At 52.3% G+C, this 23,102-nt stretch overlaps 9 protein-coding genes across 9 annotated transcripts; 3 read left to right on the top strand and 6 right to left on the bottom strand.

Moving 5' to 3' along the window:
* Positions 1-175: 175 nt before the first annotated feature.
* ACET3X_003891 (uncharacterized protein) lies at positions 176-785 on the bottom strand (the record flags this gene model as incomplete). The annotated part of the gene is made up of 3 exons (XM_069450035.1): positions 176-429; positions 514-698; positions 751-785. The coding sequence occupies 3 exons, from the start codon at positions 783-785 to the stop codon at positions 176-178; spliced, it is 474 nt and encodes a 157-aa protein (XP_069307869.1).
* A 481-nt stretch (positions 786-1,266) lies between these two features.
* Positions 1,267-2,358, top strand: ACET3X_003890 (uncharacterized protein; the record flags this gene model as incomplete). The annotated part of the gene is made up of 2 exons (XM_069450034.1): positions 1,267-2,208; positions 2,260-2,358. The coding sequence occupies 2 exons, from the start codon at positions 1,267-1,269 to the stop codon at positions 2,356-2,358; spliced, it is 1,041 nt and encodes a 346-aa protein (XP_069307868.1).
* A 181-nt stretch (positions 2,359-2,539) lies between these two features.
* On the bottom strand, positions 2,540-3,270 carry ACET3X_003889 (uncharacterized protein; the record flags this gene model as incomplete). The annotated part of the gene is made up of 2 exons (XM_069450033.1): positions 2,540-2,932; positions 2,986-3,270. 2 exons carry the CDS (start codon positions 3,268-3,270, stop codon positions 2,540-2,542), a joined length of 678 nt encoding a protein of 225 aa, XP_069307867.1.
* Positions 3,271-5,952: 2,682 nt separating this feature from the next.
* ACET3X_003888 (uncharacterized protein) lies at positions 5,953-9,560 on the top strand (the record flags this gene model as incomplete). The annotated part of the gene is made up of 4 exons (XM_069450032.1): positions 5,953-6,679; positions 6,742-7,460; positions 7,511-8,245; positions 8,310-9,560. 4 exons carry the CDS (start codon positions 5,953-5,955, stop codon positions 9,558-9,560), a joined length of 3,432 nt encoding a protein of 1,143 aa, XP_069307866.1.
* Positions 9,561-9,988: 428 nt separating this feature from the next.
* On the bottom strand, positions 9,989-11,029 carry ACET3X_003887 (uncharacterized protein; the record flags this gene model as incomplete). Its single annotated transcript, XM_069450031.1, has 1 exon — positions 9,989-11,029. The coding sequence occupies one exon, from the start codon at positions 11,027-11,029 to the stop codon at positions 9,989-9,991; it is 1,041 nt and encodes a 346-aa protein (XP_069307865.1).
* Positions 11,030-12,687: 1,658 nt separating this feature from the next.
* Positions 12,688-13,884, bottom strand: ACET3X_003886 (uncharacterized protein; the record flags this gene model as incomplete). The annotated part of the gene is made up of 3 exons (XM_069450030.1): positions 12,688-13,051; positions 13,107-13,576; positions 13,630-13,884. The coding sequence occupies 3 exons, from the start codon at positions 13,882-13,884 to the stop codon at positions 12,688-12,690; spliced, it is 1,089 nt and encodes a 362-aa protein (XP_069307864.1).
* A 1,172-nt stretch (positions 13,885-15,056) lies between these two features.
* ACET3X_003885 (uncharacterized protein) lies at positions 15,057-15,735 on the bottom strand (the record flags this gene model as incomplete). The annotated part of the gene is made up of 2 exons (XM_069450029.1): positions 15,057-15,323; positions 15,382-15,735. 2 exons carry the CDS (start codon positions 15,733-15,735, stop codon positions 15,057-15,059), a joined length of 621 nt encoding a protein of 206 aa, XP_069307863.1.
* Positions 15,736-16,116: 381 nt separating this feature from the next.
* Positions 16,117-17,312, top strand: ACET3X_003884 (uncharacterized protein; the record flags this gene model as incomplete). The annotated part of the gene is made up of 5 exons (XM_069450028.1): positions 16,117-16,119; positions 16,167-16,479; positions 16,558-16,730; positions 16,793-17,073; positions 17,129-17,312. 5 exons carry the CDS (start codon positions 16,117-16,119, stop codon positions 17,310-17,312), a joined length of 954 nt encoding a protein of 317 aa, XP_069307862.1.
* A 3,067-nt stretch (positions 17,313-20,379) lies between these two features.
* ACET3X_003883 (uncharacterized protein) lies at positions 20,380-22,410 on the bottom strand (the record flags this gene model as incomplete). The annotated part of the gene is made up of 3 exons (XM_069450026.1): positions 20,380-21,783; positions 21,833-22,193; positions 22,244-22,410. 3 exons carry the CDS (start codon positions 22,408-22,410, stop codon positions 20,380-20,382), a joined length of 1,932 nt encoding a protein of 643 aa, XP_069307861.1.
* Positions 22,411-23,102: the final 692 nt, after the last annotated feature.

Raw genomic sequence — 23,102 nt, 5'->3', positions numbered from 1 at the left:
AAAGGGCAAAGCACAGAATGCAAAAGCCTATTGACCTCGCCTAGACGATTCCCAATACTTTATTGACCTGCGAGACAATTGCTTCTCTTTCCTGCTTACTCAATCCATCCAAAATGTCTTTATCAGGTCCTTTGTTGGTTTCTTGGGGCTGTGTTCCCGTATCTTTATCGGCGTACTACGGCGCTGGGTTCTCCTTGACGATCTGCTTGACCTTTCGTTCGTACGCAGCCTTGTCTTTTTTAAACAGGTTGAATGCGTCGGCTTGCGCTGGGGACTCTGGGTTGGGCTCGTCGAGAAGCGATTGGATGCCGAGGAGGATCTCCTTGATGTTTATCGCGGGCTTCCAGCCTTCTTCTTCGTTTAGGATGGAGAGGCAGACGGTGCCGGACGGGTAGACGTTTGGGTGGAATAGTGGGGGTACAAATTTGCCTGGCGTGCACGTTAGACATACTGACGAAGCTGTTGTGAAGGTTCCAAGGAACGGAGGCCGCTCATCAGAGGTCGCCGACGTACATTTCGGAGGCTTCGTTGGGTACTCATCGGGGAACGTGACCTCGAGCTTGAATAAGCCGCCTTCCCATATAGTTTTCTCCTTGCCGGGTACACCGCATTCCCATCGCTTAAGGTCCATCATGCCGTTGGAGCCGCGCATTGGCTTCGCGAAGAAACCGAAGGGGTGGTCTCGTCGCCATGACTTTCTGGGATCCGAGTTAGTAGTAGAATTGTGTATTGGAAACCGATAGTACGTACCTCTCCTCTGAGAGACGATTTACGCAAAGAGACATGGTGAGGGCGCAAGTATAACGCTGTTGCGCCTCTAGCTTGCCGGGTAGATTTATGGAGTCCTGAAGAAGCGAGTGGCCGAGACTGAAGGGTCTGGATGTCGCAGACTGAAATTAGCGGTGTACTAGATGTGGCGTCGCGCTTGAATGCGTTTCACGAGTGTGGTGAAGGTGAGGATGAGGCACCTTGGAGGGCCAAGTGAAGTCGAGTTACGGGTACACGTGACTGATAACAATTATCGGGCGCCGCAGCGTTGGGATTCGGGCTAGGTCCCGTCGCGAGGTGGAAGGTGCGATGCGCGATCTGCCCCGCGCCAGACCTTGGCTTGGTGCCCCGCTTATGTGAACGAATCCATGTTACGGACCGAGGCTGACATGGCACATGCCTATTCTAAACAGCTGTGATCTGCCTCTCCTGTTCCTAGTCCTATTACTCATACCCCAAGTAGCCTTCATCTGTATTCAGGAGTAGGTTCAAAGCAACATGGCGGACACAGCCGTGAAGAAAGAAGAGCAGGAGCCTGCCAAACCCGCAACCACCACCGCTGCCCCTCCACCCGAGGTAGCGTCAGATCCGGAAGAAGACGATCTCTCTGACCTAGACGATGTGCTCGACGAATTCGCCAACACCAAGCTCGACACCAAAGCTCCCACCGCCTCGTCGATAGAAGCAGCGTACCCCAAGTCCAGCGATGCGCCGTCATCCTCGGGACCCGGCAGGCCACCCTCGGACATCTCTCCCGCCGAACTCATGATGGAAGACCCAGATGCGTTCCAGGAACAGCTGAAGAAAGAAATGGAGCAGCTGCTCGGTCAAGGCGACTTCCAGAAACAGTTTGAAGATATCATGAAGGAGATGAGCGAGGAGATGGGTGGCGCGAACCCATTGGTAGATCCTGGACATTTGCATACACATGCGCAAGCACACACTGGTCAGGGTACAGGCGAAACGAAAGAGAAGGCAGCACCAAGCCAGTCCGAAAAGGAGACGGCTACCAAGGCGGAGAAGAGCTTCCAGGAAACCATTAAGAAGACTATGGAGCGCATGCAATCTTCCTCCGATACCGCAACCTCCGCAGCCGCATCCTCGTCCCAAGACGACATCCTTGCGCAGATGCTTGCATCCATGGAATCTGGCGGCTTCGGTGGCGCCGGTGAGGGTGGCGACGAAGACTTCAGCAAGGTGCTCATGAGTATGATGGAGCAGCTTACTAACAAGGATATCCTCTACGAGCCCATGAAGGAGCTAGATGACAAGTTCCCAGCGTGGATGGAGAAGAACAAGGAAAAGACGGCCAAGGACGACCTGAAGAGGTACGAGGAGCAGAAGACGTTGGTCAGGGAGATCGTCGGGAGGTTTGAGAGAAAAGGGTACAGTGACGACAACCCGCAGGACAGAGAGTACATTGTGGAGAGGATGCAGAAGGTATTTGATTCTTTTCTGACGCACGGTGCGACAGGTACTAATGCTATTTAGATGCAAGCCGCTGGCTCCCCCCCACCCGACCTTGTCGGCGATATGAATGCTGCGCAGGAAGCGCTTCAGGATATGGATCAGGGCTGCCCGACTCAGTAATCTCCTTGTGCGATAGCTCGTCTGCTTCATTCTTACCAGATACCCAATGTATACATGATGCCTTCCCCTGGGTATTTAATTCTGATGACCTACAGTCCTATCTTACAACATGTACAAAGCCCAAACCGTTATTGCGGCACCAATATTACCGAAGTATGCATGCTCCTTCTTGGAACACTCTTCAACCGTCGGTCATGTCCATGTCCATCATGTCTTCACCCTCGAACGCGTCTGGTACGCGTTGCGGTTGCTGCTGATATTGATCATGCCCCACAGTTGCGCACTCCATGAATATCGCATCGTAGTCGTCGTCATCGCTACCGTAATGCTGCGATCGTGCATCCGATTCCTGCTCCCTCGACGCGATCAATTGTTGTAGTTCGTATTCTTCTTGTGCGGCGACGTAATCGGCTTCGGACATCTCGGGATCGTGTTGAGGCGCGTAATTCGAAATTTCAGGGAGTGCCGCATCGTCCAACATGTATTCGATGATGTCATCATTCTCTTGAGGTGCTTGACGCGCTTTTTGGGCTTCCCATCGCTTGCGCTCAGACATGAAGTCTAATTGCTGGATCTGCATCGTCGATTAGCGTCGCTGCTCGTGACCTGTGGAACAATTTCGCGTACCTGTTCACCCCGTGATTCCCATTTCTTGTCGTCTCGGTTGTTCTGGACGCGCTTGAAGAACATGTCTCTCCTTCGTTTTGTGGTGGCGTCGCGCGTCTGCATCACCGGGTTGGCCTTGAACGCGCGTTGCGGCGTCGTGGATTTCTCCTTGAGGGGTGACGACATTGTGAAGTCAAAGGCTCGTGGGCTTGCATTTGCAGAGCGCTCGGAGAGTGGTGATGATCGTGGTGGCGTGTATGCAGAGTACTGCGGCATTTGGTGCGAGAAGAACGATGTTGTCAGCATCGTGTTTTGTCGTGTCGTGATTCGGCAGTGACGGTATAAGAGTAGTAGTAGAAGAAGCGTGCGATGGATGTTGAGACGTGATGGAGATTTGTGCGGATGGGGTGTGGAGGGAGATCGATGATGCAGGCGCGAAATGAACGGGAAGCGCGCTCGCGCGATGGTAGGTGCGTATCGATAAGTCACGTGCACTGAGTCTTCTTAGCTCCGAGTTCGTCGTGCACAGCGCGTCTTGTCGGCTTCTCGCTAACCATGAATGCCTTGTTACCCGTACGATCGCCTAAACGACTAACCATAGACGTAAAAGGAGGAACAAAATGCTACCTGTGACCGTACGGCTCCAGCAGGATCAAGGCGGATGATTCTTACTTGTCATCAACTTCGTCCTTTAGGCCTCTGCATCTTCCACTCCTTTGCTACCGAACCTAATCAACACGCCACGTGCCGCAAATTCGAAGGTACTGCAGTCAGCGGTCACATTCTCACAACACAGACGTACTTCGGGCTCTGTGTTGTGTCGAACCGATGAGAATTCCAGCAAAGTGAACTCTTGGTGCGCCAACGAACGCACGGACGTAAGAGGAGGATGGTGTGCGCGAGAAGCCGTGAGAAAGCAGCTTTCATGTACTTCGTCTGTCACAGTTCCGCACTTGGATTCATTCACATTAATAAGCTGGCGATATCACGGAGAGCTTGTGTTAACCTTTCAGAGAGCGCGGCTTGATCAGCCACGCCCTTTTGTAAATTGCATCAGCATTTTGCAATGGAGATTGTATGCTCAACATGTTGCAGTATACTGTTAGGACGAGGTTCATGGCGACCCAGACCAGAACTGCATACCCAGGATGGTGCTGCGCCAGAGTGTTAATACTGTTGGCAAATCGTGCTCTCCTGGCTTGAGAGTAGTCTACACCAGGACGAGTGCATATGGCGCACCGTTATCGCAGACATGTGGAACCTACGGTTGTTCTTACTTGCAGTGTGAACCCCTGCTGAAGATTGTCCATCTGACATGATGAGCTATCGCCGGCTTTCTCTTACACAGCTTCTCGGAAAGTGGGCTGTGTAAGAAGTCTGAAGCTGTGCCGAGCTGACACTGTATGTTGGTTACTAGAGGGCCGGGAGCGGTCACAGAATCTCCAGAATGCATGGGCAAAGATGACATCGAGCAATATGTTTGTCTTGGGTTGTTATCACAAATCCTGCCAATTTCAAAACGCAGGAGGTAATGCAAGCTCTACGAGGAACAGTTATGGCCAGTCATCTCAAGATATCCAAGTACAAGAGGGTCGAGTTGTCCCCAAGGCTATAACAGAGACCACGCTTCCAAAACAAAAAGAGCACATATGCCAAAACAAGGATAAAGTCGACGAAGAACGATACGAGTCAGCCGCCCACTGCAAGCCTGACCAACAAGGGACATGATTTATGCCGCTTCAACAACCAAATTGCTTCTGTGGAGAGCATGTATACCGGCCCACGAATCTCAGATGATGCTACCGATAACTTGGCGCGTTTGTCTGCTGCCAGAATTTCGACATCCTTGCACGATATATTTTGAACACACTCTTCATAGCCATATCATCAAGAAACTGCTAAGAGCGCGGCCAGAGTTGTTATGTAAACGTGATCTTGGCAGCGAGCCACAGATCCTCCAATTCGGTAGCCTGGATTAAACTGTCGTTTGAAGATCTTAACCCCGATCGGATTTCGCACGTCACTGGCGACGTGCAGTCTCTTGGTGTTACACCACTTTGTCTCATGTGGCGATCCTGGCTCCTGATCATCGTTCCAGCAGGCGATGCTGAAATCCTAGATTCTACTCCGAAGCAGTGGTGTTGATCGTCGGTCGTACTTGGAAAGGAGACTGTGACTGGCTTGCGGGAGACTGCACAGCCGAGGCGCTAGCATCATGACGTCACATCTATGTGCGCACTCAGTCGCAAGGTAGTAAGATGCACCGCACCAGGACATGCCTTCGGCGCCAGACCGCTTATGTCACCTACGTAAACTCAATTATCGCGTTCCAGGGTGTGCGATCGCCGTATTCACGACCGAACGACTCTAGGCCCGACTCTAGCCCTTCTGCGATCATCAATGGAATGCAATTTGATGGACCGAGATCTAGAGAATGCCCATACGCACTTCTAGATGCTCTAAGACGATCCTAGCCACCGTAGGGCGGTCGAACACATGCCTGGCCAGTGAGAAGGCACTACAGCTGCATTAGCCTGGTACCACTCACATTGCCCAGGCAGCGAAACTCACACTAGCTACCTGCCGACCCGCCAGGTCGATTGCCGCTTGCGTCGAGTCGATTCGCCTCGTGTGGCGATATGCAAACTTTCGTCCCACACCCCACAATGTCTTGATGATTGGTAAATGCAAAGGGTTGCTGTTCTTCCACCGCGCTTTTAATGACGGAACATGGAGTCTGAGGCAGTTTGTGGACGTCCTCAACCTTTTGCGGCGTAGTGCCCTGTACTGCGCATCATGAGTCAACAGCTGAACGACCGCAGGGACACCAAGCCTGATCTCCATGGGATGAGGAGAGAACGAGATGTGCTGCTACTTTATGGAGCAGCTTTTCGCAATATTCCACGCGTCGACAGTTTGGACAGTCATGCACCTCGATCGTCTTTGGATTCGACTCTGACAGCCTTGTGTCAACTTACCGCCATTCGGATGGGAGCACAACGGTCCATGATATCACTCCTTGACGAAGAACGCCAACACATACTCGCAGAGGCAACATGTGACTTGCCGCTGAAACCAGACGCGCCAGGTGACACCCCAGATGCCCTTTGGCTCGGAAACGTAAGCATTCCGCGGAACTGGGGTATATGCGAAAAGGTCTTAAGCCTGGATCCAAACGATGAACCCATTTTGGTCATTAGCGATCTTACCACAGATCAAAGTTCATGTTTCCGAGAGGATGTCCAAAGCAATCATGATATGCGCTTCTATGCCAGCGTTGCACTGAAGTCCCCAAACGACGCAATAATTGGAACACTTTGCATCTTCGACAACAAGAGCCGAGACGGTCTTTCCAAAGAGCAAGTCGACCTCCTCAAGGACCTGGCTTCTACCGTTGTCAATTATCTGAACACGTACACGATTAGAGACCAGTACAGACGGGGAGAAAGGTTCACTCGCGGTCTTGTCTCTTTCGCTGAAGGCGCATCTGCTCTGGTACCCTTCGAGAGAGACGCTCTGCAGGATTCCTCAGCACCCTCGCAAACATCATCTGATCTATCCTCTACAACGGACAAGGAGATGGCATCTACGGACGACGCGAAAAAGGCGCGGGAAGGTGTTGAGTCAAACCAGACTGCTCCTAATCGTCCACCATCAGCGATGTCAAAGACAACTCGTGCTCGATCTGCTCGACACCGATCAATTCGTACGCTTCGTAAGCCGCACCCCCATTGAAGCCACGTGTGAGATATGCGCTGACTGATACAATGAACATAGAGGATTCTATTCTGCCCGCTGACTCGAAGGCCATGTTTTCACGTGCTGCGAATGTAATGATGGGCTCGAGCGATCTAGATGGGGTGCTTATACTCGATGCGAGCGTTGCGGCGAGCGGTGGACACCGCCGTGCCCATGGCGCCTCAGGAAGTGGTACTGAGACACCCTCCGAATCATATCAATCCAGATCCTCCAGCGACGATGCAAGCTCAAACAGTACTGAAGAACATCCGCACGGCTCTTCTTCATCGAGTTCCAAGATGTGCCAGCTGCTTGGAGTGGCCACTCCTAGCGGCAACGATCATCCTGAGTATGGGACATTGTTAGAACCTGATCTTTCGCGGCTATTCCACGAATATCCATATGGCAAAATCTTTACGTTCAACGCCGAAGGTTGTTCTTTGTCGTCTACTGAGGAGTCGGCATCGAGCCCCAAATTCACTGAGCATCTTTCACCTGCCACACCATCAAAGCGCAAGGCCAACGGTCGGCCACAGCGAGGATCGGCTGCTCTCCGGGCCATGTTCCCCAAAGCACGCAGTGTCGCTTTTGTTCCATTTTGGGACTTCGAGAGGGCTCGATGGTTTGCTGGTTGCCTATGCTGGAGCAATGATGCGTATCGGTTACTGTCCACTTCGGTTGATTTGATGTATTTCAGGATCTTCAGTCATTCCATCATGAGAGAGCTATCCAGGCTGGATGCTATGGCTCTGAACCAGGTAAGTAACGTAGAACGATGGGTTTGACAAGAACTAAATGGGTTCCGTAGGCTAAAACGACGTTTGTTGCTTCCATTTCGCATGAACTTCGTTCGCCCTTACACGGCATTCTGGGTACACTAGAGTTCGTCAAGGACACACCGCTCGATTCATTCCAAGCCAGTATGATGAATTCTTTGCATGCTTGCGGTTCAACTCTTCTCGATACCATCGACCACGTCATGGACTACGCCAAGATCAGCGAGATTAAGAAGAACGTTTCCTCTAAGAGACTGAAAAATGCGAACACGATACGACTATCTTCAAAACCATTGAAGAATCGGCGAAGAAGAAACCCCGCGTTTGATTTTAGTATCGCAACCGAAGAAGTCGTGGAAGCTGTTTTTTCTGGATCTTCATACATCCCGGTTACCTCCAAGCTCATGGAGGCGCCTTTGTCGCCTGCGGAAGAATATACGATCTCGTTCCCACAACGCAAGTCGCGATTTATTGTTCTCGATGTTGCCCACGACGAGGACTGGGTCTTTTCATTCCCAATCGGGTCCTGGAGGAGAATAGTGATGAATATCTTTGGCAATGCCATTAAGTATACGGAAACAGGATACATCCATGTATCTCTGCGTTCGAGAAGCCTAGCAGAGAATACAGATGCCCCTACTGCGATTACTCTCACCATCACGGATACTGGCTCGGGTATGAGCCCTGGATTTCTTGCGAATCGAATCTTTCAGCCATTTTCCCAGGAGAATTCTCACGCACCCGGCACAGGGCTGGGCCTGAGTATAGTAAGAACTTCAACATTCCAAATGTATGTGAGACATTTACTGACTTCCTACACCAACATTGTAGGTCAGACAGATCATTGACACCAACGGTGGTAAGGTTGAGGTCAGCAGTGACCCTCAACTTGGCACCAAAGTCATCATCAAACTCGCTCTTAATAAACCTGAAGTTTTTGATGCATTGACAACGGAGCGAGCTCAATACTTGTCTTATTTGCCAAGATTAAGAGACCGGAGAATATGCGTTCTTCACAAGAAGATAGCTGGGCCGAGCGAAAATGCCAGCGTCTCGACAGCGGATGAAGGCCTCGTACGCTTCACCAATGCGCTGGTATACACTCTAGAGGCACATCTCAAGATGGAGGTAGTGAAGACAACCGAGTGGGAGGGTCATCAGGCCGAGATCGTTATTTGCCCTGAATTGTCGTTTGAATATCTCGCTACGATTCGGAACCACAGAATCGACGGCCAACGTGCCCCAGTGACTGTCTTTGTAGGGATGGACGCACTCGAAGCCGCGACACTACGCTCCGATGCCCGTGTGACGAATCGGGAGTCTGTCGTCGAAATCATTACCCAGCCTTGTGGACCTTACAAATTGGCCTACGTTCTCAATCAATGTCTCGATCGCTACAATCATCCGGACGAAAACGTGCAGTCCACTGGTCTGTCTAGCCCAGCACCACAGCCCTTATCGCAAAGAACCAAGCAGCGGACCCAATCCACATCACCGAGCAACTCAATGCAAAACAGCTTAGAGTCTCTTAGCTTGGAGTCTCCTGGTCCGATCTCTCCCTCTATAGCTGGGCCCACTACTGCACAGCCTTCAGTTACATCACCCCATGAAGAAGACGACCGCGATGTATCGCATATACTGATTGTCGACGACAATCTATTGAACCGGAGGCTTCTTATTGCATTCATGAAGAAGAACGGTCTCCAATTCGAAGAGGCGTCCAACGGACAGGAAGCCTTAGACAAGTACCAAGACGAATCGCGGAAGTTTGATGTTATATTGATGGATATGTCCATGCCGGTCATGGACGGAATGAGCGCTACACGTGCTATTCGCGAGTACGAACGTACTAATAAGAAGCCAAGGTGTTCTATCGTCGCGCTTACTGGACTGGTATCATCGAGCGCTAAGCTAGAAGCATGGAGTTCGGGAATCGATCATTTCATGACGAAGCCGATCAACTTCAAGGCGCTTGGAGAGCTTCTCAAGACTGACGAGACACGGAGACATGCGAGACTAAAAAGTACAAGGGATATACGGGCTGCGGCTGGTATGTCTTCTGAAGATGGCCAAGCGACGTGAAAGCTCGTGGAACGAACTCATCGACTACCAAAATGCAACTTCGCTCGTCTCAGAGAACTGGACTGGCTACGATTTCCATGGCTTTCATTTCGCAGAACGACTGCGACTCGCCGTTTTCCAACAAACAGCATACGATAGGCCACGACAGCCGCAGCCCAGCGCGTCGTGCCCGCGCAAATCAACGACGGACGCGCAGTATTCTCTCCAGTGCCACGGATCACTATCATCTTAACAAACGTTGAGAGCAAGTACATAATGCAGTATGCATAATTTTACATTCGCCTATTCTTCTCGTCCCCTTTGATTTACTACAACACACGTCCAAGTGTGCGTTGATACCTTCGAGTTGCTTATAATTTCCGCAACATGTCAAACATTCATACCCCTGGGGACCTCTTCAGCAATGAGAAGTGGTACAATAAACTCGACTAGACTACTGTGATGGTAAACTCCGGCTCTTCCAGCCCATACATCACCTTCCCATCCAATACCCAGTTGAAAAGACAAGCCCCACATCCTGACAGCGCACCGAAAGGGTTGATCTCGATCAACTGCACGCCTCCATCCTTCTTTAATGCGATATCAAAGCTAAACCCATATTTCAACAGCAAGTCCGTGGTGTCCTTGCTAAGCTCTTTCTTCGCATAGGTTACGATATCCTCCAGCGTCTTCGTCGCACCCATACCAACCGAGTCCACCGTCTGCTGCAGGTCGAACCCCCATGGCGCTTCGAATGCTTTGGGCCACCTATATTGGCTGATCGCACTAACCCAAAACTCAGTCACGTCTGCTTCCCTCCTCGTCTTCGCAGCAGGCGGAGGTACAAAAACCCGAAACTCCTTGTCAGGATCCATGCCCTCGTCCCAAGGGTTCAGCACAAGCTTGATCTGCATCTCCCTGTTTTCTGTCTTTGCATCCGCGAATTCACGCGTCAGGCATCCGTACGCGCGCATGCTGGTGCAGATTTTCATAAGGACCTCTTGGATGGTTGAGCTAGGCAACTTGCCGCCCATGGGAGAGTCTTTGGGCGACATCTGATCAAGGCGGAAGAACCATTTCTTTTCACCATCAAGCAGTGTTGCTAGTTTCTTCCCGGACTTTGTACACTTCAACATTTCGATGACATCGTAGAGAAGGAACGCGGGAATCCGATTCGTTGCTACCCAAGCGCTGTGGCAGCGCAGAAGATCCTCGTAGAGGAAAGAAGGGAGGAAGATCTCATGATATTCGCTCAAGTTTTGGGATCTGGCGATGAGCGGGTGCCAGAGTGTGTAGCCGTATGGAGACCAGGGTGGTGGTTCATGGGCGAAGTGCACGTTTGGGGGGACGACAGGTGCGATTTCTTCGAGGCGATGGTGCGCGGTACTGAAGCGTTGGGAGCGTGAAGATGGGTTGGATGAGTCTTGAATGGCTTGGATGGCAGCGGTATCGGCCTCGACGAGGGAGTAAGGGATTTTGCGGAGCTGCATTGTGGTGAAAGGTCCGAAAATTTAGTATGAGAAGTTACTTAGAAGATTTAGGACAGAATGCGATGACAGAAGCCGAGAAGGGATATCATAGATCATATAGAAAGTGCAGTTTTTAATTGTGTGGTATGAAGATGTGTACCGTGGTCGTGAGTCCATCGCAACATCCAGATCCAGGGGACAAAGGGCGCAAACCAAGTTTTCACAATTTCAGAGTTCGCCGTCTAAACTGAGCTATTTATACCGCCCTTTCAAAAAGAATCATAACGTTTATTAGAGAATAAGAGGGTTGGTGGATCATAATGCGCATTGCGTTCCTGAAATTATCTCAATATCATGTCCTCTAAGCTACCTCCGTCGCAACCTCCTACTCCGTATCTCCTCCTAAAAAGGCAGAAAAGAAAAACTCAACTTACCATCCTGGAAACCCCGATATGGCGGCCTGAACATTACTAGGTAGAGAATCTTTCTGCTTTTGAAAACAAGGGTCACACACACAAACACATCGAACAGCAACAAACTCCCGACTCTGAGGGCTAGGTTGAAGTCTCCTTGTTCGTGCGGGGGCATGTCTGATTTTTGCTAAATTTCTTGACTGTCGCAAGAACAGACGTGTCAGTTCCTCCGCGAGAAAGCGAATGGGTCAATGGGCCGGAGGTCTGACGAAAGGAGGGGGGGATAGTGAAAAAAAAAGGGGGAATAAAACAAGTTCAATAGAGTAATGAAGACATTGTTGGTGCCTCTGGGCCTCTCCTGTAAGGTCTCCTGTCGAGGGAACATAGTCGAGCAGGGACCGGGAGTGGTTGATCAGGTTTCGCTGGGCGCTGGGATGTTGTGGTGGTGGATGGGTTTGGCGTTGCACTCTGCGTGAAGTCACAACTATGAGCTTGTTAGCATAGACATGGGGAGTTGAGAAGGTGGAAGGGTGTGCGTGGGTGGATGAGTGGGTTGTGCGTGGTTAACTGCTTGGAGAGAAGACGACAGGAGATGAAGAAGGGGTGCTTATATGATGTGTACTAGAGGCACGTGTTTGCTGTCTCACAACTAGTGTGACTAAGAAGCGCTTGCCCGAGACTCTTGTTCCTGCCCACAAACTAGAGAGCTTGCCAGCATGATCAGTTCGCTGTCTTCTTGTGCCAGTAATCACAAACAAATTCGTCTAGGCTCTTCGAGATAGCAGTTCAGAGGGATATCTATCAGTTTTGCCCTATGTTGTCTGGTGTACTCACGTCTAGCAAAAGATGGAGTGTAAATGGAGGAACACGGAGAACACTATTCCTCGCCATAGTCAAATATACAGTAATCAAATTACATTTTCCTGCCTATCCTACGGAGGGGCCTCGATAGCCCATGGTACTATGTCTCCAAATACGCCAGTCCCCTTGAACGCTAATGCAGGAAACCAAGAAGCAACAAACACCGTGATATCGTCCAACTGAGAGTAGCGTTATGAATGTGGGGCATATGGTGTGTATACAGGCGCCGCTGCAGATCCGTCAAGCACATTACTGCTTCTCTTGCAACATGTGTTTCCCACTGGTGCGCTTCACAGCGCCGAAGACAAAGGCCTTGCTATTGCTGCGATCGAGCTTTTAGACATCGTTGTCAGCGAAAAACCGACACATGAAGAAAAAGGAGAATAACCCCCAATGTATCAGGGATTACCTCTTCTTGCTTCCGGGCCTCGGCTTGCACTCATCCCCTAGGATAGGGTGGAGCTTAATCTTGATAGGGTAGTTTTGTGTGTTGCCACCGAAGCCCTTGCTCCAATCGTAGCTGACGGCATAGGCAAAAATGTTGCCGTCTTTGCTGAAACCTGTTGCGACGATGCTGCCGCCGACCTCGGGGTAGCCCTTGAGGCGGTGCTTGGCGTCCTTGTCCCAAAAGTGGAAAGTACCGTCGGAGCCTGCGGTGGAGAAAGTGCCGTGTTGTGGGTGGAAGGATATGGCGTTTACTGAGTGCACCTTGGCGATGTCGCGGTTGGCGGGGTCTTGTTGGCGATGGCACTTGAAGGAGAAATTGAGGCTAAAGACGCGTTAGATATTGGGGGATCGAGAGCGCAAGAAAAAAACATGCTTACCTGGTGTCCTTGTCTTCGACATATTGAATGGCGCATCGTCCCTCGATGGAGCCAACGGCAAAACCAGTCGCATCCGAGAAGCAGCTCACAACCCTTGTCTGCCACTTGAGAGGGCTGGTGATGGTCTTGTAGATGGTTGTGGGGTTTGAGAGGTTCACCATATGGATGTGGCGCTCAGCAGTCGCGATGACCAGCAATTGGTCCTTGATGTCCATGCTGTAGACGCGCTCGTGGCACGTCAGCGTACCGACCGGCTCAGCGCCTTGGAGGTCCCAGAACTTGACCGTCTTGTCCCAAGAACCGGTTGCGACGTAGTCCTTGCCTCCAGTTTGGAACCAGCGCACGCACTTGATGCCGTTCTCGTGGGCTTTTGCTTGTTGTGCAGGAACGGTACCACTGGCGGGGGCGGTGCGGAAGTCGACAATGTTGAGCATGCCTGTTGAGTCGCCGGCTGCGACACGGGTGCCATCCTACGTCTTGTTAGCATTCTGTTACCGCATTCCCACGGCCTGAGGAAACGCACCTTTGACCATCCTAGACCCAGAACATGGCCTGGGCATTCGAACATCCACTTTCCTTGCGCGCCGTTGTTGTTGACCTCGTAGATGTAGACCTTCTTGTCCCAGCTGCCCACTGCGAGGAAGTCGTTGGTCGGCGAGAATTGAAGGTCAGATATGCTGTCGCTGGGTAGTTGGCCGGCTGGCACCTCGACGTCTTTGCTGGTGTCGCCTGTGGTGGAGCTTGCAGCGGGAGCTGCCGCCTGACCGAAGAGAGCCATGTCTTGTGCTTCTGTCGTGTGGACGGGGCGCGTTCAAATCGAGTGCGTTGGTGGTTGCGAAGCTTTGCGCGAGCTCGCCGTGTTGATGTCTGGGCAAGCAAAGATGAAGTGTTTGTACGCGCTTGGCGGGAACCTTGTGGTCGCGGGGAGAAGATTCCAAGCTGGTGGCAGTGGGTGACAAATAGTGCGCGAGGGAGACGGGATACTCTTTATCTTCTTCACCGACGACGCGCTCAGCAAAGAAACAGCCGATGCACGAAGCTTCCCAGGCAGGCACCCTTGCAGGCGCCAGTCCGCTTCCGCCTAGCCTGCCTGGCCGGCGTCACGATCCTCCGGCCTCCGCCCCATCTAAAAAAGTTTCCGGCATCCAGCTTGGTTTCCTTCTCCAACGTTCCTCGCTCAAAGAATCGCAACGAAGCACACGCACGGAGCGCCTCTCGAGGTGTCTCTTTCCGCGCTTTGGGAGAAAGTCCCCGGACAACGATCTTCGCGATCGCACTTTCAGCAATGAACCGCCATAGAAGCCGCGGCTTCCAATACCGACTACGACCCTTTCCGCCTCTCTTTACCCGTTCGCACTCCTTTTCCTCGGCTGTCCGGAGGCTGTGAGTGGAGGGGCTGGCACTTGGATGATGATATGAGTCCGCTGGCTACCTTGCTCACCCGCTGAAGAGCGCCCGGTGTTCTGGAGGAGGGGGGAGACACCGGCAAGGGCCAGGTATGGAGGGTCTTCTCGTCCAGTTTGATGGTTATGCGATTGCCTTCCTGCACTTTGGTAACACAAGGTGACCTGGATGGTAACTCAATGGGGCTTATTCTTGATGCGAGGAACGTTCATTCCCACACACACTTTTCGGATCTGAGGGTAGACACTCTCTAAACAACGTTTGGAGATGATGTGCTACGACGTGCTTGGTCGAACAAGCCAGATTCATCCAGCCATATACGGTTTACATGATGAGACACATGGAAATAGAGTCAAGCTCTGAGGCTGTCTGAATCCCAAAGTGGTAGGACGGCCTTTGCTGAATTTTCTACGACGGTATCTGATAAACCTTATGGCTTAGATAGCTTTCTATCAATCGAAAAAATCAACTACATTGTCTTAATTCTGCTTTTCTTGACTTGTCCCATGTGGTATCATAAATGTTCTGTGTCTACTTCGGTCCACTTCATGCCTCAGTGCCGACAACAAACTCCTTGACCTCCTTGTATGCCTTGTCCAGGTCGTCGTTGATGACAATCTTGTCGTGCGGCGCCTGTCCATTGTGCGCAAACTCCATCTCGACCTTTGCCTGGTTGAGCCTCTTCAAGATGGCCTCCTCCTTGTCCGTAGCCCGACTCCTCAATCGCTCTTCGAGGATCTCCATAGAGGGCGGTTGCAAGAACAGGAATCGTGGGCGAGGGAATGTAGGGTGGTTCGCGACTTGCTTGACGCCCTAGACCAGCACATGTCAGTTCACATGCACATTGCACAGAGCCACTGGAAGAACATACCTCCATCTCAATATCCAAAATACAAATCTGACCCTTCTCCGCGATATCATTCACAGCCTTGATGCTGGTACCATAGTAGTTTCCTCCAAACTGCGCATGCTCCACAAACCCCTTCTTCTCGACCAGATCCAGAAACTCCTCCTTGGTCACAAAGTAGTACTCCTTGCCATCTTGCTCGGTTCCCCTAGGTCCGCGCGTCGTGTGCGATATGCTGAAGCCGAATTTACCTGGGAATTCGTCGAATAGGCGCTTAAGGATGGTGGATTTTCCGGCGCCCGAAGGACCAGAGATTACAATTGGCTGGTTGGCGGCGAGGGCGTCTCTGGAGATGGGGATGGAATCGAGGGGCGCCATGGTGGGAGTGTTGTGGGTGAAGGTGCGGAAGGGAGATGTGTTGTAGACGTTTTTGGGATAGATGGTAGGCAGGGAGGGGTGAGTCAGGCTGCTTCGTGACTCTTTCAACAGGCTTCTGGTGATTCGCGATACAGTCAACAGCATGCCTTGCGTGAATTTGGAGCTGCCGGGCGCCGCGGGGTGTGATTGGCGGTGAAGCCAAGGGTCCCTTTGGTGTTTGGTGGGGCTGCAAGTGGGATGGCGGCGGGACCTGGTGACATCGCGTTTTCGTGTTGGGTACTGACCTCATCGAGCTGCGATTTAGCTTTCAACTTCAATTTCCGCTCATGTCACGGTAGTTGCGCCCAGGGAGCAGGAACGTAGAGTTGCAAATCAGTCGCCATGGTATGCAACTTTCTGTGCATTGCATACGTCATGCTAACCACTCCTAGTCGAAACAATACCTCACCCTCCATACCGTCGACTCGGCGCATCCAAAAACGAGCGATGTCTTCGCCGTGGCACCGACCAGCACACAATTGCTCTCGGCTTCCGGCTCAAGTAGCATCAACGTTTACGACACGACACAGGCCGAGTTTCCAGTAATACAAACACTCGACAAGGCGCATCCACTCGGCATACACCACCTCGTGACGGCACGCGAAGAAAAGGCACGACGAGCTGCAAGCGCAGGCTTCGAAGGCAAGGTCAAGATATGGAGTCAGGACGAGGATGGCGTCTGGAGTGAGGACGGAGAGATTGTTGGTGGGTACGCCTCGTGCTTTCTTTGAGATTGCAGCAAGCGTTGTTGTAGTGGCCCAGAGGGAGCTGACCATGTCGCAGACCAGAACAAGCCAGGTGAGATATGGGCGATTGCCCTAAGTGCAGATGGTCAGTACCTAGCGAGCACCAGCATAAATGGTAAGATCAACGTCTGGAGCCTGAACAAGGAAGAGGGCATGCCCCGGATACGCGAGTATGAGACGAAAGGCAGCTTTGGGCTCTGTGTAGATCTGGTAAGCCTTGCCACCCTCTGCCTCCCTTTTTCGACGACGAACATCGCTGACGTACACATCAGAGTCGCAACGGTACCTTCACAGCCTCCGGCCATGAGAACGGATCGATATACGTCTTCAATAACGAAACCGGTCGCCTCGCACACTCCTTAGCTGGTCTCGTACACCCAGTCCGGAGCGTAGCCTTCTCCCCAGCATCAAAGCTCCTAGCTGCGGGAGGCGACGCTCGAATCATCGCACTCTACGACGTCACATCAGGCGAGCAAGTCGCAAACTTCACCGGGCATGGCGGCTGGGTACTCAGTCTGGACTGGAGCGACACGGGCGAATATCTTCTATCAGGGTGAGCATCATCCGGTTCATGTTAGCCAGCCACGCGTACTGACTCATTATGTCAGATCCCACGACTCAAAGGCAAAAGTATGGCGCATAGAAACACGGTCGTGCGTTGCCACACATTCTCACGGAGACAAACCTCTCTGGAGCGTAAAGTGGCTGCCCAAGTCACCGACAAAGAGTGAGATGTTCGCGCTGGCTGGAGGAAACAACTCGATTAGCTTCTACCGTGAGGCAGCAGGTTGAACAATAGGCAACTCTAGTCTCAACTAGCGGGCAGCTTCAGAACAACCATGTATCCGTAGCTGCGGGGACTAACATGCGGATATTACGAGACGGCTGCCGTAGCGTACTGTCTGTTCTCACATGACTACCACTTGTATGCATACAGCGAAAGGTGGCAAACTCTGTCTAATCAAAACAACAATTGAACGGCCATTACGAGTGCCAGATACTGCATGTTACGAGTGCGACATAGCCTTTGCCCGTGCGAAGTAAGAAAGTAATTTGAAAACTCGAGAATAGATACGCTTTCATCAGATGCAGGAGAGGCACGTCAACATAGAGCCCTACAACATGTCTTTTCCAAACCAACGATAAGTACAAGCATGTCAGTTTCTCGGTGTCTATATTTCAATTGCTTCTCCTTCTTCTACTATCGTCGCTATGAACGCAAGGATATCGACTGTTTGCGAAACATGACCACCGCCCGATAGCCTCAGAAAAGCAATGACCATCGGAGATATGCATACTGCTGCTAGAACAGTCCTTTCTCATCCCTCTTTCCATGAACGCCTAAACACCGACTCCGCACCATCAGGGAAACGCCCATTCGCTAAAACCAAAGAAAAAGAGCCCAGCCGAAATAATGTTGAAAAGACCGTCAATTGCATGCTTCATGTACTAGCGACACCAGTATTCTCAGCACCGGGTGGTGCATCGACTCTCTGCTTCTTAGCGTCTGGACCCTCAGTACCCGCAACCCCATTAGCACCCACATTGCTGACGTCCTGCAGCGCCGGCCTTTCTCTCTTTACACCACCAGCACCAGCGCCATTCATTGTAGGTGGCTTGTATGCGCCACGGTTCGCGCTAGGACTCATGGCGTAGTTTGGCGCACCTGGCATACCAATGCGGCGGTTGGCGTCCATCTGTGGGTTCACGATATTGGGGCGGTTGAAGGAGCCAGCTGATGTGACGCCCGGTCGTTGAGGAGGTGGTTGAGGTGCAGGCGGCGCACCGACTGCGTCACGCTTAATAGGAACGCTGCGAGCGTGATCCACTCCGGGTGTGCGTTTCTCTTTGGGTATGGGAGAATCGGCGTTGGGGTTGAAAGATGGAAGATTGCTGAGTGAGGTTAGGTCTGCTGTTTGAAGAAGCTCCGCAGCACGAGAGGTGACGAAGCCGACAGGGGGGCGGTGATTAGGAGGAGGTGCGTTTGAAGCAGGTGTGGCCGTCTCCGCGGCTTGGGGTCCTGGACGTGCTTGGTTTGATGGCTGTTGTGCTTGTGGTGGTGTCGGCCGGAGAGGCTGATTGACGGGAGCGTGCTGTTGATTTGATGGTTGTTGTCCTATAGGTCTTGAAGCAGCCCCGTTGTCCATTGCTGGTGGGGCCATGCGACCGCCATTTTGCATGTGTCGGGCCTGTTGTTGAACTGGAGTTTGTGGATGCCTTCCATTCTGCACGGGAGGCCTTCCAGATGGTTGATTCGGTTGCTGCTGTTGCATGCCAGAATTCCCACGTCCGCCTTGTGGGGGCCTGCCATTCGGTTGACGAGGAGGTCCTGTATTCCGAACAGGCGATGTGCGAGCAGACGATATATTGTTTGGTTTTGCCGGTTCGATTGCGCGTGATGCTGTGGTTTCTGGGGCTGACAATGTCTCTGACAAGGAAGATTCGTCGCCGTGACCCTCTGTCACATCGACTCCATCGAACAAGTTCTCGTCGGCATCGTCGTCAAAGTCGGCGCCAAAAGATTCGTTGTTCAAGAGATCAGTACGCGTGCGGAGAACCGGATTGGGCCGGGATGGTGTCTTCTGTGGTTCCTGCTTGACCACAGCCTGCTCTTCAGGCTGGGGTGGCGGTTTGAAGTCGACGTGTCGGTAGAGGCTGTCCTCCTGGAACTTGACAGGCTTGACCTTCATAGACTGGACCTTCTTGAGATACTCCTTGTCGTACAAGCAGTTGCCGAGTACGTTGCCGAACGTGCGTAACGAGCGTTTCAAGCCATCTGTCGCCGCCTCTTTCTTAGCCTTCTCAAATGATGCGGCTTTGCCTTTGCCGTTGTCTATCGAGCCATAGCCAATGTCCTGGAAGACTGTCAGTAAAAGCAGAATTGAGTGAACAACGTCTTTACCTCGTGATATGTACCATCCTTGAGTGTAATTCTCACCACTATTGAGAGACCCAAGCTGACCTTGCCATTCTGATGCTCGTCGACCTGCTGCTGTCAGCCTGTATTCCCTAGCCAGTGAAGCGAGCACATGCGTAGTCGATCTGCACCTGTCCCAGCGAGCTTGACCACCCATTGAACCCAAAGACTTCGTTGGCCAGCGCTATCGCCTTGTTTCCCTCCAGATACGCCACCTTGCCGCCGCCATTACCTGGTCGTTGTGAAATGTATTCCGGACCAAGTTGTTTGTTTAGCCTGCTCTGCAGTGTCGCGATTTCCGTTGCTGTGAAGCCGTTTACGACGCGTTCTTCGAAGGGGTTCTTGACGTTGCCGCCGCTGTATTGGTCGCCTGGCCTGCACGGTCGTTAGTCGACATTATTGGTGTCGGCAAAAGAATGATGAGAAAGCCCATGAAGAGACTGTACGTACGCAGGCATTGTTGTCGTTACGATGCGCTGGGCATGGGTCGCCGCTTTGCTGAAGTTGAGGCCTGGGTGGCTGAAGATGACGCGCCTGGGGAGGGCAGGAACGCGGTCACGCTAGTCCCGCGCTCACGTGCTCGTCAGGCAGCACTGACCCTCCATATAGCATTCTTTTACTTGCGAATTCTCTCATCGCAGTACCATGGGATGAAGTGGACCCTCCGTATACTGCGTTTCCGGAGGCATTCTTAGCAAATCTCAACCCATGCTCATCTGAACAGGCGAGATGCACATCAAGTAGGTATGAAGAATACCACCTCAAGTGTTAGTCAGGCCTGCATTGTACAGCAAAGCCAGTCAGACAGGCCATCTCAACATCCCTGACGCGTCAACAGTGAAATACAGTATCATCTGACGAGACGAAAAGATTGAGTTTCAACGCCTCTAACACGCCTGCAATGCTATATGATATCGAGTCCCAAAACATACTATTCGCAATCTATCCCGACGCTTCCTTTCTTCTGCCACGATCACTCGAGCTAGCCTCCTCATCGTCGCTGTCTACGCCCAAAGAGAACGTAGAGTCATTGTGCGCCTCTCTCGCCTTCTCCGAGTTTGAGCGTGCATAGCCATTTCCTGGCTTCTTCGGCGCATCGTCAAGATCATCAAGCTCCCGTTCGTTAAAGTCGGCAGCCTCAAGATCCTGCCTGCGTTCCCTTCTCCTGAAATTGTCAAGGCCCATGCCGGTAAGAAGAGACTCCCGTCCTTCGTCACTGTCGGTGCCCTTGTATTCGCTGCTCGCAGCGCGCCTACTGCGCCACCACAAGAAGCCACAGAGGCAGGCAGCGATGACGACAACGACGAGTGCAACCTGGCCGGAGCGAGAGTAGGCCTTCCATTCTGCCGCCTTGAGCTCTTTGCTCTTATCTTCTTCCGCTTGAGTCGAGTTGGGGTGGTCACCGACGCTGGTCAAGGGACCTTTCTCGCCGTCGATGAGGCTGTCGGCAGGAGCGCCGCCAATCGCCTCAATGTTGACGCCTATGAAGCGATCAAGCATGTCGCGGGTGCGCCTGGGGTAGTCAAAGGGAACCATGTGACTGGAGTTGTAGAAGACGACATATGTGAGGTTACGCGCCTCTTGCCATGTTCCAGCGGCTTCGCCCTCAAACACCCAATCCTGTTTAGCATTCTGCACACCGGGAGAGGCTTCGAAACCCTTTCCACCGTTCCACTGCATGTTTCCAATCATAGCTTCTGTGCCGACGTGGTTGCAGATGAAGTCCTTGTCACCAGAGAACAGCAAGACTGGAATCTGCTCGATAATTTCGGGCAGGAACTTGACAGAAGGCTCGCTCTTTCTGGCACGGAAATGACTAGAGACGGCCCCGTTGCATTCTTGCCACCCAGTCTTCTTGTCGGGGTTGATGTGGAGTGCCTGTATAACGTCGGGACGGCGGAGGTAGGGAGTGACCTGGGCAAGATCCGGAGGCCAGTTCATGCCGCACGACGAATCGTCCCGGAGACGGATATCGTACATGTTGACGCACTGGTTCATCTGGTCGGCCTTTGTGTCTTTGGTCTCCTCCAAAATCCGAACCATGATCTGCTCACACTCGCTTGTGTCGACGGTATTCATGCCACCAGCATCGAGCTTCTTGATGCAGATCCGCTGCTGTTCCTCCACACGCTTTGCCATGTCCGTATCAGCCCGCATGAGGCCATTCTGATAGGCAAAGGGTATGTAGGCGAGATACTGGTCGACAGGCGATATCCAACCGTTTCCAATCATGAGTCCCTTGAGCGGCCATGGTGCCTTGGAGGGGTTCTGTTTATTTCGATTGAGGATAGCCCGGCCGATGTAGGGGATGTGTTGCCCAGCGTACGATTCACCAGCGATGTACAACTAAAGACTTGTCAGCGTCCCCGTGTCTTCACTTATTCGAGGTACTCACATCGTCATTCTCGTATTCAGGGAACAGCGCAAACCACTTCTCCAAGAAGATAAGCATGTGGTCGGCCATTTGATCGAGCTCCGTGAGGTAGCTGTTGGTGTTCACATAGCTGAAACCAGTCCCAACGGGTTGATCCACGAAGAGCAAGTTTGCGAACTCGTCCCATGAACCGTTATTGTACTCGAGGTTGCCGCCTTCGCGCACTCTGTATGGGCCGACTTCCATCATGGCGCCGTCCATCGAGGAGCAGCCAGGACCGCCGTTCAGCCATAACACCGTCCGTTGTCGGTCGGCAATGTGGCGGTTCTCGTAATGCCAGAAGAAGAGGTTGCCGTTGTTCTCTGCATCGACTTCGATGTGTCTAATGAACGGGTCAGCACTGCCTGCGCGTATCTGCCGGATTGCGCTTACCCTGCGTGCATCTTCAGCAACGGCTTTGGCGCACCGGGCAGGTCATGTATGAAGTAGTCGGCCTGCGTCTTCTCCTGCGCCATTATGCTCGGAAGCCATGATACTGTCGCTAGGAGGCCGCCGAGGAGTGCCGTCCGCCATCGCAGCGGGAAATGTGAGGAGGCCATGGTGAGGCCGCGTGTTGCAGTGTGGATGCCACGGAGGGGGCGGTGTGCAGTTGCTATGTCATAGGAACTCCAGAGGTGGGAAGAGAAGCAGCCGCAGACTAGGTAAAGATGGAGTGAATGCGCAGCCCGGCACAGTGTAGGGTATCGGCACTGAGGTTGTGGAAAGTTCGGACTTCAAAGGTATGGATTAGGTGGCTACTGCGGCGGCTGACGAGTCCGAGTTGGGATTCCAGAACCAGGGGCCTGTTGACAGTAGATCGTGAGACGTAAGACACGCGGGTGTTCCACAAAGTGAATGGAAGTTTCAGTGAAGAGTCCGAATATTGAACATGTAAAATGGATTCCACAAAGCTCATTGACATGCATAACATGTCCAAATCGCTATTGAGGTACATCTTTGGAGTGCAGTCCAAGCTTTGCTATGCAGCCAATCACAACACACAAGGCTCATTCCGGCTACTGCCATCTCCGCGTCTCGAGAACGCGCATCGCGCATGGCATCTGACACGATTGAGCGTTCACTCTTGCTTCAACCATGTGTCAGCTCCATCCTTAGGCCGCAACGTTGCCGAATATGCGCACCACTGAGCGCGTCCGCGCGTCCGTAGCTGCCTTTTTTCGCATGCAATGGTTGATCCCACCTCCTAAGGTTCGGCCGGGCTGGGAATAACTTTTTGAACTACAGACTACTA

Source organism: Alternaria dauci, chromosome 3 (assembly GCF_042100115.1).
Source record: "Alternaria dauci strain A2016 chromosome 3, whole genome shotgun sequence".
In the NCBI taxonomy this organism is placed as follows: Eukaryota; Fungi; Ascomycota; class Dothideomycetes; order Pleosporales; family Pleosporaceae; genus Alternaria; species Alternaria dauci.
This window is presented reverse-complemented; position numbering and strand designations above follow the sequence as displayed.